Source organism: Tauraco erythrolophus, chromosome 3 (genome assembly GCF_009769465.1).
Source record: "Tauraco erythrolophus isolate bTauEry1 chromosome 3, bTauEry1.pri, whole genome shotgun sequence".
Lineage (NCBI taxonomy): Eukaryota > Metazoa > Chordata > Aves > Musophagiformes > Musophagidae > Tauraco > Tauraco erythrolophus.
The window spans coordinates 36878520-36901470 of NC_141467.1; the positions used below are offsets into that span (position 1 = coordinate 36878520).

Genomic DNA, 22951 nt, shown 5'->3' on the forward strand with positions numbered 1-22951 from the left:
TTTTTCTTCTTTTTTTTTTTTTTTAGGATAAAGTTATATAAAGATACTAATTCGTGTGTTATGCTAAGAAGACACCAACTTATTACGTGAACCAAACTAAGACTGGGTCTAGAATACACCCTCAGCTTTTCATAGAATTTAATACCGTGCTGTTCAGACCTTACTGCTGTTTCTATGAAGATGTTGTGTTTATTTTGAGCAAGTATTCCAGTGCGAGTGTATCCCTTTCCAAAATGTTGATAATGAAGTCGCTTCATCCTTTATCTGCTGTATATGATACAGAGGAAGGAAACAGGGTTAACTGTATCATTCAGTTATCGTAGGTGAAGGGTCAGCAGTTAACATCTTTAGTCCTGTTCTTTCAGCTTTTTTTAAAGTAGACATCTCACTGAATTTGAAAATTGCTGGAATTGCTTATTTAAGTGCCCTTAAGAAATAGAAGAAAAGAGATTTGTTTGTTTTCTGTGCAGGAACTGACAGAAGAAGGCCTGCCTTTTCTCATACTTTTCCATATGAAAGATGACTTGGAGAGTTTAGAGAAATTCCAACAGGAGGTTGCACGACAGTTAATAAGTGAAAAAGGTTTGTAGTAACTCCTAACTACTTCTTTTTTTTACTGGAATAATTTTTTTAGGCAAACTTAAAGTGGAAGCAAAGGCCAAACAGAATCCTAGCTTTAAGATTCTTGAGTCCGAAGGGCTTTATGTACTTTCGACAGTGAGGACCAACTCCTCTAGAAATGATGAAAATAGATACACAGCTCATTAGTGAGTAACTATTTCAGAAATCCTTCTTGTCTAAATGACTTCATGCTATTTGAGAGGGCATTAAACAAAGCTTCAGTTTGTATTGTGGCCAGAAACACTTTAAGAAATTCTGTTATTCTGGTGGTGTTAGTTACTTAAATCTGTTTTCAAGTTTTTCATGTTGTGTCTACTTAATATCTCCACCTTTGTAATACTTATGGAAGTGTTTAGGGTTTCAAGATAATAAAAGAATCCTAACATGGATTTTTGTCTGCTCATAATTTTAAGGTACAATAAACTTCCTCCATGCTGACTGTGATAAATTCAGGCACCCACTTCTCCATATTCAGAAGACTCCAGCAGACTGCCCTGTTATTGCCATCGATAGCTTTAGGCACATGTACGTCTTTCCAGACTTCAGTGACTTGTCGTAAGTATTTCTCTTTGTGCATTTTGATTTGAGAACAAAAGAAAAGACGTGTGTTCATATTTTAATCAGAACTATGATAGCAAGATGAATAAATCTAATAGGTAAGGCTGCCTATGTATGATCCAGTGTCAGAGCCTTAAAGCAGTATGAATTGGTGTGAAGTCATTGTTTTAAGTGGAGTTGCATTGCCTTATGCAAGAAGAGAATCTCACATGAAGTTTTTAGATGCTGCTATTCTTCTAATTCAAAGTTTTGCTATTTTCCATAGTAGTTAGGCATTTGGGGCCTGGCATCGTATTGTTAGTGGTGATCTAGATAAATCAGTTAACTTCAAAAGGTTTAAAATACTATATGGAATGTTTAAGTGCTGTGTTATGCAATGATTACTGTAAAATGCACTATGTAAGAATTCCCAGCCTGCTGGTTTAGTTTTTCCTGCTGTGCAATTCCAGCCTTCCTGTATTAGTCTAAACCTGGAAAGCTGGCAGAGAAATCCTTGTTGCGTGAGTTTCTGAAATTTTCCACGTGCAGCTTGGAAAATGGCTGATCATTGTCATGTTATCTGGATAAAATATGTGAGAGAAGTAGTATCAGGGTGCTTAGGCGAAATGCCACTTTGATAATCCTCTTCACATCAGCTTATCTCTTTATGTTGTACTGCCTTGGAAGCAGATGTTCTGTCTCCCGGGGTTCAGTTGAGGAGTGAAGATCTGAACATGTTATCTTCAGGGTCTTTCAGCAAAAGACAAGCGTTCTGTTCCGTCTTTGTCTTCAGGTTGTGTGTTAAACTCCAGTTTCTGTCTCAAAGGAGGCACCTGCGTATACACTGTTTGTTAAGTCCTGGTTAGATGCCTAGGATTTCAGACTTGATTTTTTTCCCATTCAGTATTTTTGCCCATTCATACTTTTAAAAACTCGGGGTATTTAATTTTTGTCAAAGCCCAAGGTTTCAAAGCTTAGACTTGGCATGCAATGTGAACGTAACCCCGTGTCTAATTCTGCCATTCCAGCAGGCATTTTTCTACCTGAAATATTGACATTTGGAAGGAGGGTTCAAACCTAGCTTCTCCCCATAATCCTCCACAGGCTTATTCTTAAAATGTAGTCTCTATCTGATGTATCTCAAATAGTGCTTTTAACATATCTAAAGCTGTGTATGTGGAAACTGTGGTAGTGACTTATTTTTCTCCCTGTGTTCCTGTTGCTTTGGAATATCATGCACACTACACATGCCAGCGCTTTAAAAGAAGTAGTGGGGTATTTGCATTTTGAAAGCACTCTCCTTATTGTCACTTTTCAAACAGCCCTAAAATTAATTAATCTCTCTTAAAGGGGAATAGAGATGTTTAGTTTAGACTTTCATGTTAATGTTGCTTACATATTCTGTTTCTGTGAAACACTATCAGAAAAATACAAGCTACTTGCTTGCTTGTATACCAGTTGTTACCTACAAATGAAGATGAGGGAGATGTCAGGGTTGTAGGCAGTTGCTTAATGATAAATAATTATTCAACCTTACTTTAGGAGATTGAGCTGATACTTAGAAATACCTAACATCAGTTGGAAACAAGGAGAGCTTGGAGATCCTGGGGTGATATTCTTGTGTGTGTGTGGTTTGGATTTTTGTTTTTATTTTCTTTTGTTTGTTGCTTTTGAGTTTTGTTTTGTTTTTTTAAGTAATAGGTAAAATCTTAATTCTGAGGCTTTCATCTACCTGCAAGGATTTCTGCCACTTTAATATATTTTCTGGGCTTCTCTACAAACCGGCCCCAGACTGTCTCTTGTAATCTCAATGCTACCACCAACCAATAGAGTCAGGATATGGTACTTTTGGAACCGCCCCACTAAAAGATTTCCTCTCTCTTTAGGGAGTCATCTTTTTGGAGAATAGCCATGTCATAGGCAAATCAGACCACCACCCAGTATTTTGTCCTCATACTTTGGCCACCTGGCCCTATTCATCCTGCTGTTCCAGGTCAGAACAGGTAGCAAGGAGTGTTCAACAGATAAGTTATAGCTTCTCAGCAAGAACTGGCTGAGCTACAAGAGGCTGTAGGCACCAAATGCTCTTGCAGCTGGAATGTCTCCAGCAGTGTGCCTGCCACACTTTGTCCCTCTTTCCTAAATTGGTCTGATGAAAGACTCCCTACAAAACCTGTCTCCATTCATACATTACCTTTTGATTGCATGCATAGCGTTGACGTTACAGTTTTTTATCTCGTCTTTAATACTTGCAAATCAACTCTTCATTGTAAGCTTTTTAGTCTATTTGACGTTTCACAAATAAAATTGGATGCTGTAGTTTAGCACGTTTGCTGTGGGTGACAGTAGATGATCTCGGATTAGATTTACATTGATATCCTCTTAGTGCTTATCTCTAGTGTATATGCAGTTGCTCAGGCACTAGAGAGCCTTTCAAAGATGTTTTGTCAATACTGCTGCCCAACTGTCATTTGTATCCGTAAACTGTGCATTTGGAACCTGCTGTTCCCTCTTACATTATGGTTAGTGGGGAGCTGAAGCGAGTATACAATGAAGTTATCGGCTAGTACCACTCTGTGGGAGCTATTGAAAAGATGAAATACTTGCTGTGTTCTCAAGAGACAGTGGAAAGAAAAAGAAGCTGGTAGGATACCTTAACAAACCATTTGGCTTCCTGTCCTCTATTAATCACCTAAAAGTGGACATAGTGTGCCAGATAAACAGAAATCGGCTACTCTAAACAGTGCACTTTAAATCTTCTGTGTTTGGACTTAACTTGTAATAAACATGTGGGTGTTTCTGTTGGATTTTTTCCAGAATTCCAGGTAAACTGAAGCAATTTGTACTAGACTTGCATTCTGGAAAATTGCATAGAGAGTTTCATCATGGCCCTGATCCAACTGATGTAGCACCTGGTCAGGTAAGGTTGCAACAAATACATTTAATTTGGCCATTTAATAAAGACCATTTTTGCTCCTTGTCAGAGCTGTACTTTTTAACATGTGTGTGCTTTTAGCTTCACTCTGAAAGAGAAATCTATTTATAGAAGCGTAACATTGCCTCTTCTGCTTGGCTCTTCCTTTAACTTCCTTGGGTAAAGACAGGGAGAGTATTAGGAGGAAGTATGGTACCTGTTTGCCTTGAATTAGAGAAAAGTGTAAGAATCTATATTTTCTCCAATGACGCAGAGGATCTTGGGCCAGATGACTGTTCTGACCTCACAGAGCTTCTCTTATCTTCTCATGTGACTTCAGTGGGAAAACTGATGATACATCATAGATGCATTATTTCCCACACAACATGCTATGAGAGGGTGCTTCTAAGGGGAAACGCATCTATTGACCGAATGTTTTATATATTTACTCATAGTCACCAATCCAAGCAAGAGGGAGGCTGTTAGAGCATCTACAAAAGATTGATAAGCGGTAGTAGGGATTATTACTTTTATTAATGCAGTTAACAAGCCCCATTAATAGTGGTCACGAGCTGCATTTGTCAGTTTGGATTTGTCACTGTTCTGCTCAAAGGTTGTCATGCTGTATAATTACATGGCTGGAAGTAATTAGGGATCTCTAATCCTGGGATTTCTTCAGGAGCACAACTACTAGATCCATCTCCAGACGAAACTCAGGAGCACCTCAGTGTTCAGTTTAATCCCAGAGGCAGAAAAGAAAGGGCATTACCAGCCTCGATTCCCTTTGCTCAGCCCAGTCTTCTGTGTCTTGATCCGTCTTGTATCTTTTTGATACACTGCTCAGCTCGTATGCTTGGTGTCATGCTGAAAAGCGCAGGTGTAACAGCCTGTCTGGTAACCTTCTCCTTACCTTAGGCCCTCTCTAAACTAGTAACTGGTTTTAAAGAGTTATCTTTAAGTTACATGTTGCATTGTCTAGGGCTCAAAGGGTCACATTGACCCCAGAGGAGGCCCAGTGCTCTTGTGTTGGGGTGCCTTGGGCCATCCCAGAACCTATGGTTGAGGGACAGAAACAATTTATGTCTACTAGGCTCCTTTTCCTGGTCATCTGTGGGATGTGGTAAGGGTGGCTCTACACCAAGCTGTGTAAGTGCAGCCTCTTGTTACCCTACTCAAAAGATTTAAAAACATGAAAGCTCTGGAGGGCTTGCCTTGGGCCAAGGGAATGAGTACTTTTGAATGTTGTCCTGACTGGCTGTGAAAACATGAGGGCTGAATTATCTCAGCAGTAATTCATTTAACTAGTAACTCCTTGTGTTTCTCAGGAATCCTTTGAACAACCAGAATTCAGGTCAACAAGAAGAGATGCAGGAAATAGGGCTGGACACTGAGGTGTAGGCCAGGCAGTTGGTCAGCTCAGAATTAGACAGACGTGCATGAGGACGAGACACTCTGAGGCAACTGCAATCCGGAGGAGGCTTGGCCAGGGAGGGAGGAAGCCTGCTGAGTCCCTGGATCCTGCTGCCTATCTGGGCACAGGCTCGTTGCCTAGAGCTGCAGGCTTGCTCCCGTTTCCATTCTGCCTTGAAAAATGCACACAAAATCTGGGCTGTTTACTTTCTCATCTCCATATGGCATCCTGCCATCTTGTGGAAGACGTGTATGCATGTGTGATGGAAATAACGGCGTTAATTAAACTGGAGGCCGCTGTCTTAGGTCTTGTATGTCCCTGGAATTACTTGTTTGTTAGGGTTTTTTTCAGTTTCTGTAAAAAAGGAGTTCTAAAATATTTTGGCAGTGATGTTGCTTTTGCCCTGGTGTATCTCAGTAACACACAAACTAGAACACCTTCACACAAGAGGTAGGTAGACTCAAACAAAGACAGCGGGGTACATTTGAAATACTTTTTAAGTCACTTCTACAGAAACTTGTGTGATGGCCATTACCTTTGAGATGTGCCAACGAGAGGAATATCCTTAACTGATGGTGCTTCATAAATGTGTGTGTGTGTATTCCACCTACTTGGGACTTGTAATGTGCCTTGAAAAAAAAAAAAAAAAAAGAAAAAACAACCCAAAAAAAACCCACTTCAATTTGTGAGCATGCTGGACATTCGTGCGCTCCCATAATTAATGTTAGAAGTTCATTTAATGGAAGTGATTGGTTATTAAAATGAGTCTAACAAGCAATTTTACTGTTTGTTCTATTTTTCAGCCAATTCAGGATTTAGCAAGCAGCCCACCAGAGAGCTCATTCCAGAAACTGGCACCCAGTGAACATAGGTACACCTTATTGAGGGAAAAAGATGAACTTTAAAAACTTGAAATAATCTTGCAAGCCTTTCAGACAGCAGCATTGACTTCTGTGTGGTGGAAATAGTAAACCTATATTTTCATAATTCTATGTGTATTTTATTTTGAATAAACTGAAAAATAATTTTTTTCTCCCCAGGCTTGTAAATACATTTGTTTGGTGGGTCATTCTGTACAGCATCTTTCAAACCGTACGTTCCTAATGCTATAGTAAAATATCAGAGACCCATCCAGACTCTGAATCTAACTGTTCTGTAAAACTTTTATAATCCAAATGAAGGTATCCTTGCCAGAGACATGCTGTTAACTTGCACTATCCCATTAAATAGGACTTTTGGGTTGTTTTCTGTGTAACCTTGGTAGTATGTGCTTTTTCTTCTTCTTCATGTGAACAGCTATCCTGGTAATCTCTTTCTTTGTCACGTTTTTCTCCCACTTAAGAGGGTCTTCTATTCTGGATACTTGGGAGGGGAATAAATTAAAGTTTTACAGAATCTCGTGTGGTGCTTTACTGGGTGTAAATGTCTAAGTGATTAAACAATTCTATTAAAATACCAAGTGAGGCCAGGAAAAGTTTTAATGATAATGGCTGTACTTTGGATGAAAGGGCTGTATTGACCTGCTCCGATTTCCTAGAAATAAGGTGGCTGTATCATCCACTCAGTTGTGTTAAAAGAACATGAATGCTGGAAACGTTTCAAAGTAGGAGAAGACTATGGGTGGACTGCCATCTTAGTTTTGTCAGTCTTGGATTGATCTCTGTATGTATGTGTTATGATTAGTTGGGGGTTTTTTATTTTTTCTTTGGGTCCCTGCTTTCCTGGCAGAAATTTACTTTCTGAACGATTGCAAATTTTCTTTTACTCTCTTTGTCTGGCTTGTGCCTTACTTATTGCTTATTCTTTGAATTCTTGACTTAGGCCCCCAAGGTTTAGTGTCCTTAGAAGCAAGCTTGTTCTTTGGATAGGTGGACCACTGGGTTCATGTTTACTTCAGCGAGTGCCCCAACTGCTGCAGTTCACAGCTTGGGATTCCTTTTCCCTCTCAGCTAGATGTCACCTACTCAGTTACTGGCAGAAGGCTGACCTGGTCCTGTGCAGCTCTGGCAAAAGCTGATCCTGAGAGGCTACTGAATCAAGCCCCTGCAGCAACAGGCACATGAGCTTTCTAGGGGGTGATGCTGAGGAGCCAGTTGCTTGTACCAACCAGCACTAAGCTACAGCTAACTGAGCAGGTGCAGACTTGATAGCTAAAAGAGTATTGCAAGATTTTTTTACAGGAATGCTTTTTTTTTTTGGTGGTTTTGTTAATCTGCATTTTGGAGTGCACGTTAAGTGCCCAAAAGCCAGGTCTTCTCTTGTCTCATTCTCTATCGTGCCAAATCAAACAGTTTCTGCAGCCAAGTCATACCACCTTACAGGTGGAATCCGAAGATGTGAGCAGGGTGTGGTTTTAAGGCTGCCACTTGTCTGCAGGTGGTGCTGCAGAACTTCTGGAGTTGTTCAGGCATCTGAAATTCTAGTCAATTCCAGCACAGTGCCTACAACTACTCGTCTTACTCCTCTGAGGTTGCTTACTAACATGTTGTTTGGTGGAAGACATCTAAACTTCTCTTTCTGGAGAGAGATGCTCCCTCATCATACAACCAACAGTCCAGTGGCTGGTGCTTTCAGTTAGAGAGTGAGATGAACCCCCTCTGCCATTCCTTCATCCAAGTTAGCTTTTCTGAGTAAGGATTTGTTCCCAGAGCTTTGGGATCCTAGCACTAAGTAGACAACTAGATGCAACAGTTTTATGACAGTTATGCACTCAAGTCATCTAATTGTGTATTCATTGGAGGTTGAAAAGCTAAAGTCTAGGTATGCCGAACATGATGTTGAGTATCACTTGAACTTTTGAAGTTATCTGATGAAATAATTTGCCAAGAGAGAGCAAGTGTTGGACAAAATGTGAGATGTGTTTCAAATTGAGCCCTCCAACTCTGATCCTCTACATCAATGGTTTGAACCATTTGATGCTCAGCTAACCACTTCCTTTGACACTTCTCAAGGCTTTCATAGGAAGCTGTCAAACAGTATTAGTGTTGTCTTATAAATGGAACAGAACCATTCCAAACTCTCTCTTTACTTGAACTTAAGGAGGCTGTTTCTGAGCTAGCATATGTGTATGAGTTACTAGAAGCATGCAGCATTTTAGGAACTTGTGTTAATTTCAATGTAAATATTTCAATAGCTGTAGCATGTGTTTGGTAGCTCAATTCAGGATTCTTAAATCTCAGCAATGCAATTATTTTAATAATATAAAATTCATGAGGCATTAATCTTTTAGGTGCTGAAAGGAAGTAAACCACGACGTTCTCAATAAGTGGTACAACCAGTCTCATAGGCAAAAACTTTTATTTGGTCTAAAAGAATGATGTATATTTTACATTTCTTCTGACTAACATGCCTAGCAATTTAAATGCTAGTTTGGTTACTCAGATGCCCATGTTTCTTCATGTATGTAAATAACTCATCTATTTTAAAAAATCATAGCTTAAATAGTCTCCCAAGTCTAGTGTGTACACAATGTTTTGAAATTGCTTCCTTAAAGACACAAGGAGGAAGAATAGTTTTTGTGCTAGACATTTCATAAAATAAGCTGTGGCAGGAATTGAGTTTTATGAATTTAGATTGTCTTGGCATTAGTCGAGCTGGGGGGGAAGAGGGTGGAGTCCTCAGTGTCTCTAATGCAGCTGCTGTAATTTAAATGCACAAGGTTTCGAAACACATAGTAGGTAGGAAAGCAGACATTGCTTTTTAAAATCATACAAAGAATCAACCACAGTTTCTGATTAAGAACACTTTTTTTTTTTCTCAGTTTCTTCCTTTAACTGTAGAAATTACATATCAAAGGAATGAACAGCCTCAGTATGAAGTTGTTACAAGCTCATTACATGTGTTTACATCCAAAGTGGATGCATTTAAACAAAAGTGCTTTTTGCCTGACAGGAGCAAATGAGCTTGAATTACTTGGGTCATGTTTTCCACTCCAGCTGATTTTACAGATGTAGGCACTGTGGCTTTAAACACATGCAGTTTTGACAATGTTTGCAATTACTTGTGAAAACTATTCTTGCACACGTTGCTTCCCTGAGCCTCAAACCTACTCAAAATAGACACAATGGTCTGGCTGATAGCAAGTTCAATCGTATTTTAAAAGTAATAAGGAAGAACTGTTCAGAAAAAGATATTTGTGCTGTACCTAACAGTTGCTTACAGTGTCTCTAGGCACAAAACCCTATCATCTGTCATTTATTTCCAATGATGATATCGAAGTACTGGTTAAGAGAAGGGAGCTCTTTCTCTAGTATGCTTCCTTATACAGTGTTCCCTGCTAGGGAGCCTTATCACTGAACACTGACTTCAGTGTTCACCTCATAAAGCTGGACTCAAGCGGAGCTCAGGATGAACTGAACAATTTTAAAAACTTTAAAAAGCAGCTTCCCAACCTCAATTTCTCTTCCCCTAAACAGTAGCAGCAATAGCGTGGGAACTGACCTGGAAGGATGGAGGTAGGACCATGTGCTGAACAGTAGATTATGTGACAACAGTACTATTTATGTGAAAATAAAACCACATTAACACTCCTGTATTTAACAATGGAAGTTTCAGAAGCAAAAGGCTTCTTAAGCAGCAAAATAAGGATGGTAAGAATAACAGGCATCTGCTATAAAAAGCTAGCAAAAGCCCTGACAGCATCTCACCCCCTAACAGCCTTCACAGGATGCCCAAAAATCTTGAAAAGGCTGAGAAGCTGCTGTAGGGTGTGGGTGGAAGCAGGAGTTTCAGAACTGAACAACATGCAGGAGGTGTGCAGCTGACCCAAACAAGCAGGGTTTACTTAAAGTAAACAGTACCAGGTTGACATTTTCAAAACAGTCCCATGGTCTGGGGATGTCAGCTGACACTGGCACCACTGAAAGGGCCTCGCTGCTTCTCCAGCCTTTGACTGGGTGCTTAACGCCACCCTTGAGAGATAATAAAGACTCTTGAGGGAGCAGGCCTGGCTGCAGCACTGCCTTCCAGGGAAGCTGTTTAGCTCTCCCACCAGAGTGCTGTTGGTGGCAGGAGACGAGAAGCAAGAGCAACATCTAGCAGTAAGTGCTGCTTAAGTAAGTGGAGACTTTTGGCTCAGAATGCCAGAGCTTGGCACTTCATCCCTTACGGTGTTCTTAGGACAAGACAAGGAGTTGAACAGCCATGGAAGGTTATTATTCTCCAGTAGCAGTCCCACTGGGTTGCTGCTTGGACTGTTTCATTCTTAACTACACTTTGAACAAGAGAAGGAGTTTGAAAAAAAAAAATTGTTAAAAGTAGCTGAAAAAAGGGGAAAAGCTGCTTATGATGCTGATCTGATTTGACTGATGGAGACAGATGTGGGATATACATAAGGTTTTTTTCCACACCTTCCTGTTCATTATTGAACAGGCATAGTCAGCTGTGTCCTGGGGGTATACACAGGAGGAGTTTGGGAATCCAGATCAATGAAAGTAAATTTAAAGTACTATGACCATGAAAGATAGATGGAGCTTATTTCTTTTCTTTGGAGCACTGTAATAAAAGCTCCAGCTTCTGGGTGGCATTCATGGGAAAGCACTAGGGTTTTCCAAATATTTCTCTTTGTATTGCACAAAGTGTCTTGCCGACAAATTTGGCATGAAGCACCTGTCACCCATCATAGCTGTACATGTATCTCACCTAAGAATTTTATAAATAAAAGTTATCCATATAATTTTGAAAGGACTGATGCAACTTATCACATCTGAAAAGAGAAATTCTGACATTACCGTTTCACCCCTCCCAAGTAACCGTACTGCTGTCAAAATTTACACAACTCAGCCTTGTATTTAAAGCAATAAGGCTGCAAATCTGTCATTAGCGTGGCTGCTACACTTTTGTTCCTTGTTATAATGAATCTATACTTCAGCTGGATTTTTTGGCACTTTGGTGAGAAAGCTCTGGGCAGCTGGAAGAGACCTGCTCAATCATTTTTTTTTTCCTTCTTTGTATCAATTTTCCACCTGTGAAACCCAAAATCCCACCACCAAGTGCAGCTGCAATTCCTGCCACTTTGAAGCCCGCAAGGAGACCAATAGGACCCCCCACCACTCCACCAATGACTGCACCTGCGACAGGCAGAGCTGCCAGCTTGTATTTCGCAGCCTGTAAAGGGAAAAAAAAAAAAAAAAAAAAAGAGAGAGAGAGAAAAAAAAAGTTAGAATACTTGCCTGTGGTGATGTGCATTTTCCCCTCATTGCTCTTGGCAATGACTTGAATGCTCAGTGATAAATGAACTTTACAAATTAGTATTTAAAAAAAGATCATCTACTGTCCTACATGTATGACAGAACGTACTAAAACCAATAGAAAATTCATCTATCTCCTGTATGCAGGAGAACCAGGTCCTTTTACATGCTACTGCCTGATTATGTAAACTATTTATTACCTCGTCTCTGTCATTAAATCGGATGAGAAACTGAGAAAATGCTCAGACTTTTCAGTAACATGCCTGAATGTAGGTTTGTGGCTTATTAGCAACTATGGCTGACATCTGCATAGAACTGAAACTGCAGGTTATCATCAACCTGGTCTTTCACGCGTATTTCATTCTTGAGAGCCAGTTGTTGAATGCTTGTCTTTGCAGGTAGAGCAACGTAGCATCAGAACAGCATAAAAAAAAGAAAAAAAAACACCCAACTGTATTTCTTAGTAGCCAGGATGTGATAGAAAATTACAAGAGAGATTGATTTTTTTTTTCCCCCTGCTACCTGTGGGTCATTTCTTCCTTATTTCCTTAATTGCTGGCTCCCTCAGCATTAAAGACGGCAGATCAATTGGGTTAATACAGAGGATTGCTGGGAGGCAGAGTACCATTGATTCAGCAGCAGGAGAAGATCCCTACCTTCCCCAAGTTTTTGGTTCCCTCTTCAACATTCACAGCAGCACTGTTGACATGGTCTTCAATCCTGTCAATCTTCTCCTGCTGAGACTAGATGCAAAGGAATTATGAGTGAGGTAACCTGCTGGGAAGCAGCAGTGAGCCAATACACACCATTTTAATGCCTGTAATCAGGGCCCCACAGCCGCTTTCATCTCCTACACACTGCGGCCGTGCAGCCTTAATGGTGGTTCATTAATAGCATCTGATAAACTGTGCTGAAACTACAAACTTAATTTAAAAAAATCTGAACTATTAAGTAATAATATGGTGTGGGTATTATACAATGCGTTGCTGCAGTTAGAGAAAACAACCCAAAACGTGTGATTTCTAAATCTTTTCTGTGAATAGATGAACTCGCATTCCAAAGGGAGAAATAATCCAAACTGGCCTTTTTGTTTCCTGCTGAGTTTCACGTTCAAAAAAAATTCTACAAAGAGCATTTACAAGATCAGTACCAACTCCAACATACAAAGCTGCACCAAGAAATCTAAATAGAAGTGTTTAATTATAACATTATAAAACATTGACTACCTTTACAAATAGAGTAGTGACAGTACTGAAAATATACTTGATGTTGCTCTGTATTTTACTGTTTGGTTTTACAAAAATGTTCCATCCTTTCTCCAAATGCAGTCAGATTACACTGTTCTCTTAGAGAACACTGGAGCACAAGATAAAGGGTTTGGGTTTGTTCTTATTTTAATTTCAGCAGTACCCAGGCTGTTTTGTGTCACAAAACAATGAGATGGCTAGTGGTCAGCTTAAAATAAAAGGCATTCCAAACTTTCTTCCTCTTTCTAATTCAGAAACTGCTGAACCCACCAGCTCTGGTTTCTTCATCTAGTATCCAGTCCACACACTTTAGATCCTTGCTATTGTATCTAATGATGGTTATGTGTAAAATCCAGAAAGTCCAGGGAACAGGAACTCCTCCTTTTTAGCTAAAGGTGCTAACATTTAGGCTACTGAATAGAAATTTTTGCAGTCCCTCTCCAGCCTAATAAATCTTAGTCTTTTTTTTTGTATATGTGAAGCAGCACATACTTAGCTGAAAAGATAAAAGCTAGCTTATTTATCCAACAGCAAGGAGATTAAAGAACTCTCCTAGGAGATGAGAATTGTGGATTTAAATTCCCTGTGGCTCAGGAAGAACTAAACACTGGGAACAGAGTGTGGATGATGAAGACCTTCTGGCAGCTTTGTGAGAGCAGAGAAAGGGCATGATAAAGGTGAGGAAAACTTCACAATTTTCTAGTACTGCTGCTTAAGCCAGAAAAAGTACCTGAGAAACACCGACCCTGTGCAGTGAAGGCTGTCGCCAACATTACAATTGGAAGTTGTAAAAATGAATGGGACCTGAGTAGAAGTCTGCAGTCAAAGCTGGAGAACTTCTGTGAAGGTTCAGCTCATGGCCAAGGGCACTGACTAGAACATCAGGAGTTGCTCTGGTGGCAAGAACTTAGGAGGAATTACCCGCACTAGTGGTGAAACAGAAGACTGTTGCCTCCTCAGAAAACTACCTTGACAGAACCCGAATTGACAGGAGAGCCACAAAGACACTTGTAACAATTAGTCACTGATGTAGGGAAGGAAGAGCTGTTAGTTTTCTAACCAGACGGGGCAGCTGAGTAGTTAAACTAATGCTTTTGAACATTCTTCTTCTGTTGGCACTTGGAAAACCAAAAGAAACCCTTCCACCTTACTGCTAGGCAATTTGATGTAAACATTATATGCATCACCTATGACTTTGGAAAGTGTGTAATGTACCAGCTTTGAAGCTACAGGTGTATTTACCATAGGTCCTGAGTGGCAAAGACAGCACCTTCGTGCAGGCATCTCAGCTCACTGTGGGGAAACTGCTCTGCCTCTACTGGCATTTTCCTGAAGTTCCTGACAGTGACTAGTATTTTGTAGTCTTTAATATTGGACTGAATAAATCCAGTTAATGTTATTCTGCTATTCTGTCACTTTGATCAAGTGATACTAGCTCAGTCTGAGTTCAGACGACAGGCAGAAGTACTACTTATCTTTTTTTCCCCCAACTAGGAGTTACTCATTCGCCCTCTTTTTGTACAAGACCATGTAGGATAGAACGCAGAATTAATACTTACGCTGACTAGGAGAGAAAATTCAGTCACCAACTCGCTAAGCTGAATCAAGTCCTACAAATAAAAACCAAATGTTATTTTGTAGTAGTTGCTAAAAACAAGAGCACCAACGTGGCAGTAAGGGAGTTCCAACACACCTCTTCTAAAGTTTCCCAAGACTCAGCTGCATTTTCTTCCTGAGGTATTTTGGGAAGGCGGGAGTAGGTCTGGATTAAACTTTGGGAGCCGTCCTTCACTTCCATGTTATATAAAGTTTCTGAATGAGGAACATGATGTTTATAAATAAATGCACCGAATCAGAATGCAGGTGAAGTGCAAAGTTTCTCCCTTTTAATGTTTCTCAAAGATACATTGATATTTATCCTAATTCAAGCCACGCAACAGCCCTGAATATGAACATACAGGGAAAAGTCTTACAGCACTAGACAGTTTCTTAAAAGGAAGTTATTGCCAAATAAATGGATTCATTTCTATCAGCACTTTCACAATCAGTTCTGAGAATGATATTAAATTATACTCCTGAATTCAAGGTCAGTTAATTAATTTTGTATCAACTCAGCTAAGAAAACTGAGCATGGGACAAAAACTTTTTATTTACATACGACACATAAAAACACTGCGCTTCCAAAGCTGAACAGTTACTCATTTCATGATAGATTATTATGCTACCGGTTTGATTTTCAGCCATTTGGGACTAAAAGAAGCTGGAGGAAAAAGCTTTCAAAGTAAAAGCAGTGAAAACCAAGTAACATGCTGCCCAGCATTGGGTGCTGGATCCGGTTGGGTAACGGTGCCGCGAGGATGGCAAACATTTGCAGCTCAGCGGTGTAAAGGAGATGATTCTCAAGTATCTTCCTCTCTAAATCACCTGGACTGAATGCAAAAGACATGAGGGCAAAATTGGGTGGGAAAAATGGGGAATGAGAGACAGCTAGGTGGCATGGGGGAGAGCAGATATAAGGAACAGCCACACACATACCTCCTCCAGTCAGAGCCCCGTCTTGAGCCACTACAGCTATAATGGCCACGTGCATAATTATGGGCAAGTAATTAAGTGGTAATAAAGAATAATAATAAACAAGTTTGGCTTGTCATAGCAAGGATTAAGAAATAGCTTGAGAGTATGAAAGGCAGACTGGAGAACGTATGCGTGTAAACACAGTGCAAAGATCATGTTAATTTAGACAACTTCAGGTTCTGAAGGGAGATAGCTGCTTTAGTAGGACACTGATGTTTCCTTCCTTGGGAAGGCAGTATCAAGAGAAAGCTTAATATGGGGAAGACTGGTTAGATTTGTCTAACAATACCGAAGTGTAAATATTGCATTAAAATCATCTTTAGAAACAATGAATGTGCCAAGGTACTATAATAATATTATACAACTGTTACTACAACAGATACGAACAATGGAAAACAAATAAAAAGAATCCTATTCATTAAAAAACAACAGTAACAGTGCATGCTTGTGTACAGAATTAATTTAAGATAAAATAAAAATGATACATTTTCATAACATTTGTCCATTTCTCAACATTTTTATCTCCGTATCTCGAAACGCATTAAGGACCTAATCTTCATATTCTCAGATCAATAGAAGTCTAACATCAATGAAGCTGATATGCAGCCGTAATTACTAAGTAAGCAGAGTAACAACGATGAAGTAAGTGATTGGGGTTTTATTTCGGGCTTGTTTTGCCTTTCTCATTATTTCTATCCCTTTCCCTTTAAGAATCCAGACATGGAAGGCACTTTGTCTTCTACAATCATCACCTGATCTTCCAGAACATATTTTTGATTTACAACATCAGATTAATGAATGTCATATAGTCAGTTCTAGAATATTGCTTCTCCCTTTTCAACATAATTAATCATACATCCAAATGTATGCATTTTTGGAGAAACCAATTCTGCTACATATTCTGACATTTAACATTGGTTTTGAGTATTTTATTCCATTTCAATCCTTCACAATCCTATTGCAAAACCAAGTTTCTTCTGCCAAGAAAAGTGTACTCTTCCCTAATCAGCCACATGCATGCTAAGTTGTTGAAATTAAAATATTCATAATTCAAAAGCAAAAGAAAGCTCACTAAGCCAAACTGCCTCTTCACAAATTATGTTCCCTACTCCGGTCTGTCCTTAACAATCTATGCTGACCTATTGTAGAAAAGCACATCCTTCAAAGTACTGATGAAGCATTCAGAATGATACTGAAGTTTTGCATGACACACATTCAAGAGAACTTTTTAAGTAGGCTGACACTGTTATTGTTTTCTAATAACTAAAAATGGGGGGGGGGGGCAAGGATCAAGAAAATTCTTTACTCCAAAAAACTAAGGTAAAGAACAAGAAGGGTAAGAGAAGTTGAAGTCATATTTGGGCTGAAAGTATGAGTAAGAAATTTGTATTCACTAGTTCATGTTTTATCAAGTCTAATCAATTTTAATAGAACTGAGAATGGAAGTGGCTCCACCAGTTCACTTACAACATCTCCACAGAAATGCAACAATACAAACACTTCTGCAGATTTCATAGAGCAGCTTCACACCTCTTTACACTCAAGATAAAATCTAATGCTCTGCAAGATTCAATATGTTGCTTAAAAGATTTCAGTAATTTTAAGAGCGGAGTCTCACCTTTTGTTAATAGTTGTTTAAAATGCAATTAAATTCCATTTCTATTGGATCTCAGCTGGGGACTACATCATATCACTGACATGCCTTCTAAATGGGCGATTTGAATTTGTAAACTCCTTCCTTCTCTAGCAGATGGGAAGCAACATGCTACAAAGAATGGGCATACTGAAGCTCCTTTGATTAAGATCAGCAGCCAAGATTTGCTTTCAGGACTGCAGCCTCTACCCACAAAAGAATAGGCAATATATTGCATCTGTGTTAGGAATTCAACAGAGCTGCTTTCACAGGCAAGCGAACTTGAAAGAAAAAAAAAATCTGTTTAATTGTATTTAGTTGTCTGCCTGTCTGTATGTTTCACTTTAAATGGGGTGAATTATTTCCATATTCTTGCAGGAGCGTGTCATTCCAGTAATATTTTTCTGTTCTTCTCATCCCAATCTTTCTGATCAATTTCTTGTCTTTCTGAAGTGCTCTTATGCTCAATGTTCTCCGTACTTTAAAGTATTTCAGATTAAAATAGCAGTCCTGTTCTTTGAAATTAAACTCCAGTTCTCATTTATCACCTGTGTAACTGTTAGAAAAGCAATAAGCCAGGACAAGGCCTTTCCAATGAAATACCAGAATGTTTTGAGGACAACTGCACAAAGTTACCAAAAGAAGAGGTATTTTAAATTTGGTTCTGATCGTAACAGAGAAGAGCTCACACAGGGCTCTTTGTAATTAGACTCACAAGTAATGTCTAATATGGATGAAGGGGATCACTGAATACCAGAGTTCACCATTCTAAAACTCAGAGTAAAAGCCTGAAGACAATAAGCTCCCCAAAAAGAGAAATTAACAAATTAGGCAAACTGATTAATAGAAACTACCGGGAAAAAGTTCCTAAAGGACAAAGGACTGCAGAAGAGCTGGCAGATACTAACAAAATAGGTTATACTGAAGATGACAGTGAATTGTCCTGATGCAGAAGAAAACATTCATGGCTTCAGCAAGAGCTGTTCAATACCCTGGCTATGAAGAATTTGATACACAATTAAGATGAGTACAAGAAATAATGTAAGCATGGAAGTTAATACCAGAAAGACTAGGACACACATACATTGCAACTACCAAGGGGCATAAATGGTAGCAAGAAAGTTTTGATGAATGCCTTTGAAATTAGAGCAAGACAAAGGAAGTATAAGAACATTGTCAGGTAAAGAAAGGAAATAAAAAATGACCCAGAACAAGATTAAGTCAGTCTTTATACAAACAGGTAGCTGTAATCAGGTATTTGAATGAATTAATTTAAACAAGGAAGAAAAGAAAGGGTAAGCTGAAACATAAAGAGAAGAGGTTAAAAATATTTAGACGAGCTAGAGATATTCAAGTCCTAAGAGTCTGATGAAATTCACTCTAGAGCATTTAAGAAACAGCCTCTGAAAGTTGAAGTGTATTTCTGAGAACTTGAATAAGGGAGTCCCAGAGGACTGCAAGAGAACAGATTCAGTTATTATCTTCCTTTTTTGGAGGGGAAGGAGAGTGCAGCAAACAGTCAGACTTTGACACTCACAAAGGTATTAGGACAAACTACTGAACGATCAACACTACAAGATGTTGAAGGCGTTAAAAAGTCAAGCTTCCTAGGTCAGAAGCCAATACAGTATTTTTTACTGGCCTGGTAAGAAGATAGAAGGTGGTGAGGCACTGGAATAGTTTGCCCAGAGAAGTTGTAGATGCCCCATCATTGGAAATGTTCAAGGTCAGTTGGACAGGGCTTTGAGCAACCTGGTCTAGTGAAAGATGTCCCTGCCCACTACAGGAGTGTTGGACCATATGATCTTCAAAGGTCCCTTCCAACTCAAACCATTCTATGGTTTTATATTTGATAAACCTCGATGTTCATAAGGCTTTCTGATACTACTGCACATGACATTTTCGTAAACAAGCCCAGTCTTTAAATCTACTTTCTTTTCTCCCTGTTTGACCATTAGACTCGCTAGCGTGTTAATCACACGAAAGAGTTCTTGAAGTTCTTTTTGCAGCAAGAAGGGCCATGAAATCAAATTCGATGGCAGGTTCTTCTACAATACCAGTGACTGCGAATACTCTTTCAATGTTAAGAGACACGAAATTTTCAGACAATTTTAAACAATACTGTCACTGCAGCAATCAAACTAATTACTGTTATGTGGAAGGATTTAATCCTGATTTAACCAACTTTCTCACAGATCATTAGCGGAGAATACTAGCCAGTACCAGGGCATAATAAAGATTTCCCCTGAAGACAGAATGATAGAGCAAGGAATGAGAGACATTTTGTACAGAAAGGAGGGAAAAAACACCAAACATGTCTGACTTGTAGCATGTTATAATAGCGTGTTTTCAAAATCTTTTCTTTAAATGGATTTACACTCTTCTCTGCTTTCTTGTCAGCTACCAAATTAAAATGCTACAGGAACAGCATTCTCCTTTATAGAGAGACTTGCTCCTCTTTTCCATGCATTTCAGCAGTGCCGTATTATACTGTCTGTCATATAAAAATTGTTTTCTTCTTGATGTTGCAAGCACTAATTCAATGAAAATGGCCTAAATGATTACTCCCACATGATCAAGGGATATGCAGGAGGAAAAAAAGAAGTCAAGCTACCATGAAACATGAATGCAAGTATTCTGCTTCCTATGAACAGTCTTCTATTTCAAGATCCAAGGCTACAGGATCTTTCTCATGGAAGGTCACAGCTCTTAAAACTCTTAAGATACTCAATTAGAGCATTCTCCACTTATCAAAACTCAATTACAGGTCATGAGAAAAGTATGGTGTAGGGAAAGAAATCCACTTCTTGATTAACAATTATTATTCAACTGAAATCTCATTTGTTTACTTCATTTATATCCTGTCAGAGAAATTGCAGACTGGATAAAATGATATAGATACAATAGATAACAGAAGTGAAATTCTACTACCTCCTCCTACTCTTGCAGATCTGGTTAAAGAGGCATCGTCCTGTCCCTCGCGTTGCCTTTTAAGTTCTTCTGCAGATTCAGAATGGAGCTGCAGGAAGTCTTTTATGGCAAACGAAGCTTCCTCTTTAACTGGATTTATCATTCTCTGCAGAACTGGGATGTCTTCCTGTTGGACTCGCAAGCAGAGTTTCTCCATCTCTCTCATATTGGCACGGAGTTGCTGTAACAGTTTTAAGAGTTATTTGTAGCTTACTGTGTAAGAGCACTAGACACTTTCAGTGGTAGGGAAGCAACTATCATCTTGACTTTCCTTAAATAATCATTAAAAGTGCCATTTCTAAGTTTTAACAAACAAAGACCAAAAAAACCCCTCAAAAGTCCCAGGTTTCAAGCAATCCCTGTTCCAGGTCACCTCTCCTCTACATCCATGTTCTTTTCCAGACTGCCTTGTTTGACTGCAGCTGGTTGGCCTGTCAAAGATGCCCCACATCACTGTAAAAGCCCATACCTCCCGTAACACAGTGAATCTTCCCCTTGAACCCATCCTGGGTCTCCCAAACTCTGTTATTTGTGATCCAGTGCTATTTGCTATTCTTTTTATAATGCTTTTGCAGAAGGATCACCCCATCTGCAGAGAAGGGGCTTGTCCTCACTTAAGGTAGCTCAACCTAAAGATGATCCTTTCTGAGCAAATGACCCACCTCCTACTCTTCCTAAGGTGGACAGCTGCGACACTGAGCGAGACAGTGACGTAGCCACCTCTACCAGAGCTCAACACTGTCCATCGAGGAAGGCATCTGTACTTGTAAGCGCTTCTTACTCAGAGGTACCACTACATCATAACCAGCTCGCTATGTCTGTTATATTTTTAATATTTGTGCTTAAGAGTTCACTCAGTTCTCTATCCATAAAAAAAAATAAACGGAGGCGGCAGATCCCAACACAGCAGTCCCTAAACAGGGCAGTGAGGCATCACCGGGACATATTGCTGAGTCTTTTTGCACATGGCCTCTTTTCCATAGGGGAAACTAAGCTATCTATCTGCCCCAGGGGAATAAGAACCAAAGATCAAGGAAGAGATGGTACCTATTATCTTGTCTGGTGAACTAATTTATCCATTGTATCAGCCAACCGCAAAACAAAGAAGTATTGTTGAAGCCATCTCCATCATTATTTTGTTTTTCTTGATGTAGACTTTATTCACTTCTCCAAGTAAAGAAGTCAGTTTGTTTTGGTTTGAGTTTCAATTAAAGTATTCAACTAACTAATTCACTATGAAATTACTCAAGTTATTTCAATGTCTGTGATCAATTTAGGCCTTTGCCAAAATACTTAGAAAAGTTGCAACAAGTGAAAATAATATCCAAATAAAATACGTGATTGCATCTCAAAATTCACTTTTATTTTTATAATAGCAACTGTGGTGATTATAACACTTCAGGATACAATCATTTGCAACCTCCAAATACCCCAAAACTATCATTTTAGTTTTGTAAAGACAACTTCAGGGACAAAGGAGAGGGATCACTTTTTTTTGCAATATTTATATTTTTTTCAGCAGAAGGAAAAATATATTTGTTTAATTGGAATATCAAATATAATAAAATACAGAAATATTTATTTAGTTACAAGAGTTTTGAGAAGACATAAACTATTCACAACTAGCAAACTAGCAAGAAGAGTCTGTGTGCAGGCATCTCCTGTGAGATAAATTTCTGCCTACAGCAAAAGTAGAGGGGTTTTTTATTGCCTAGGCTTTAAAAATCTAAAAATGCACGCAAATTTCCTTTTTTTACAAATGAAAAGAAGAAATTTATAGGTTAAATTATACCACTCATTTTAGGACAGAGTTTTTATCTAATTATTAAAAAAAATAAGGCTGTAATAAAAATAATATTCATTGCATTACAAGATGATACAATAAATTATATTCTTTATTGCACTATTTACCAATTGTTTTGAATATTCTTCTCACAGCAGAACAAGAGAACAGATTAACACCAGTGAGTGGTTAGAACAAGAAAAGATTTCTTCAGTAACACAAACCACGTACAGGTAATGCCTTAGAAGGGCAAAGCAGGAACTAGATGGAACTTGTTTTATTTATATACATGAGTAGAATTCTATTTTTTTTAACATGTATGAAAAAAATAGTAGAAATATAATTAGAGAAGAGGGAAACTAATTCAACAACAAATTGAAGTAACACCACATGAGCCATATTAGGCAACCAAAGAAAGAACTATTGATTCGTAAAAATAATTTGTCAAATTACTAAGAGTATATTCTATTGTATGCTTAAATTAAGAGTATTACTAGACAATTTAGGCTGCATGATTTAAGGCTAACCCCAGGTAAAAACACTGATTAACAACAAAAAAAAGGGAGATACAAAAAGTAACTTTGTAAGATACCGAGTTGAATTAGAAACACGGTACCCAGTAATTTTCCTCATACATTTCTCATCTTAATCTACCTTGCTCTTCTGTTATTTTCCTCCCATGGTTTGCCCGTAAGTACTGGAAAAGGGAGAATGTCATCACTGTCATAGTCTACCACGTGCCAAAATTCTCAGTTTATAAAATTTTGGAATTTCATTTAACAGACAAAACCAGGAGTATCTAGGCACAACATTTAATTATCTATTTTGTGAGAACTATATGCAGTTGGGCAGCAACCAACACAACCACCAACTCACTGCTGGAGTTTTCAAAAATCTGAAGAGAAGCTTCAAGAGAAATGAACTACCCACCCCAAGGAATGGCTAAATCAGACCCTCACTTTCACTGTTCGTTATTACCGTGCTGATCAAAGAGAAATATTTGTGAGAACGAAGATGGAGGAAACAAATGATGATATTTGCCTATTTGGTAAAATTTAATTTTAGTACCTCTT

The 22951-nt window shown here is 38.8% G+C and overlaps 2 protein-coding genes across 3 annotated transcripts in view; one reads left to right on the forward strand and one right to left on the reverse strand.

Annotated features, from left to right (window-relative positions):
* The window catches only part of ERP44 (endoplasmic reticulum protein 44), a 53665-nt gene extending 46927 nt beyond the window's left edge, over window positions 1-6738 (forward strand). The window contains exons 9-12 of the mRNA XM_086609158.1: window positions 471-582; window positions 1035-1176; window positions 3976-4078; window positions 6287-6738. Coding sequence (XP_086465284.1) covers window positions 471-582; window positions 1035-1176; window positions 3976-4078; window positions 6287-6388 — 459 coding nt within the window. The 3' untranslated portion in view covers window positions 6389-6738. The remainder of the gene's footprint in view (window positions 1-470; window positions 583-1034; window positions 1177-3975; window positions 4079-6286) is intronic.
* A 1865-nt stretch (window positions 6739-8603) lies between these two features.
* Window positions 8604-22951, reverse strand: part of STX17 (syntaxin 17) — a 38228-nt gene continuing 23880 nt past the window's right edge. For both annotated transcript variants that reach the window (XM_086608520.1, XM_086608521.1), the window contains exons 4-8: window positions 20057-20276; window positions 14612-14730; window positions 14478-14528; window positions 12328-12414; window positions 8604-11588 (exon numbers count right to left, since the gene is read on the reverse strand). In XM_086608520.1, coding sequence (XP_086464646.1) covers window positions 11349-11588; window positions 12328-12414; window positions 14478-14528; window positions 14612-14730; window positions 20057-20276 — 717 coding nt within the window. In that variant the 3' untranslated portion in view covers window positions 8604-11348. The remainder of the gene's footprint in view (window positions 11589-12327; window positions 12415-14477; window positions 14529-14611; window positions 14731-20056; window positions 20277-22951) is intronic.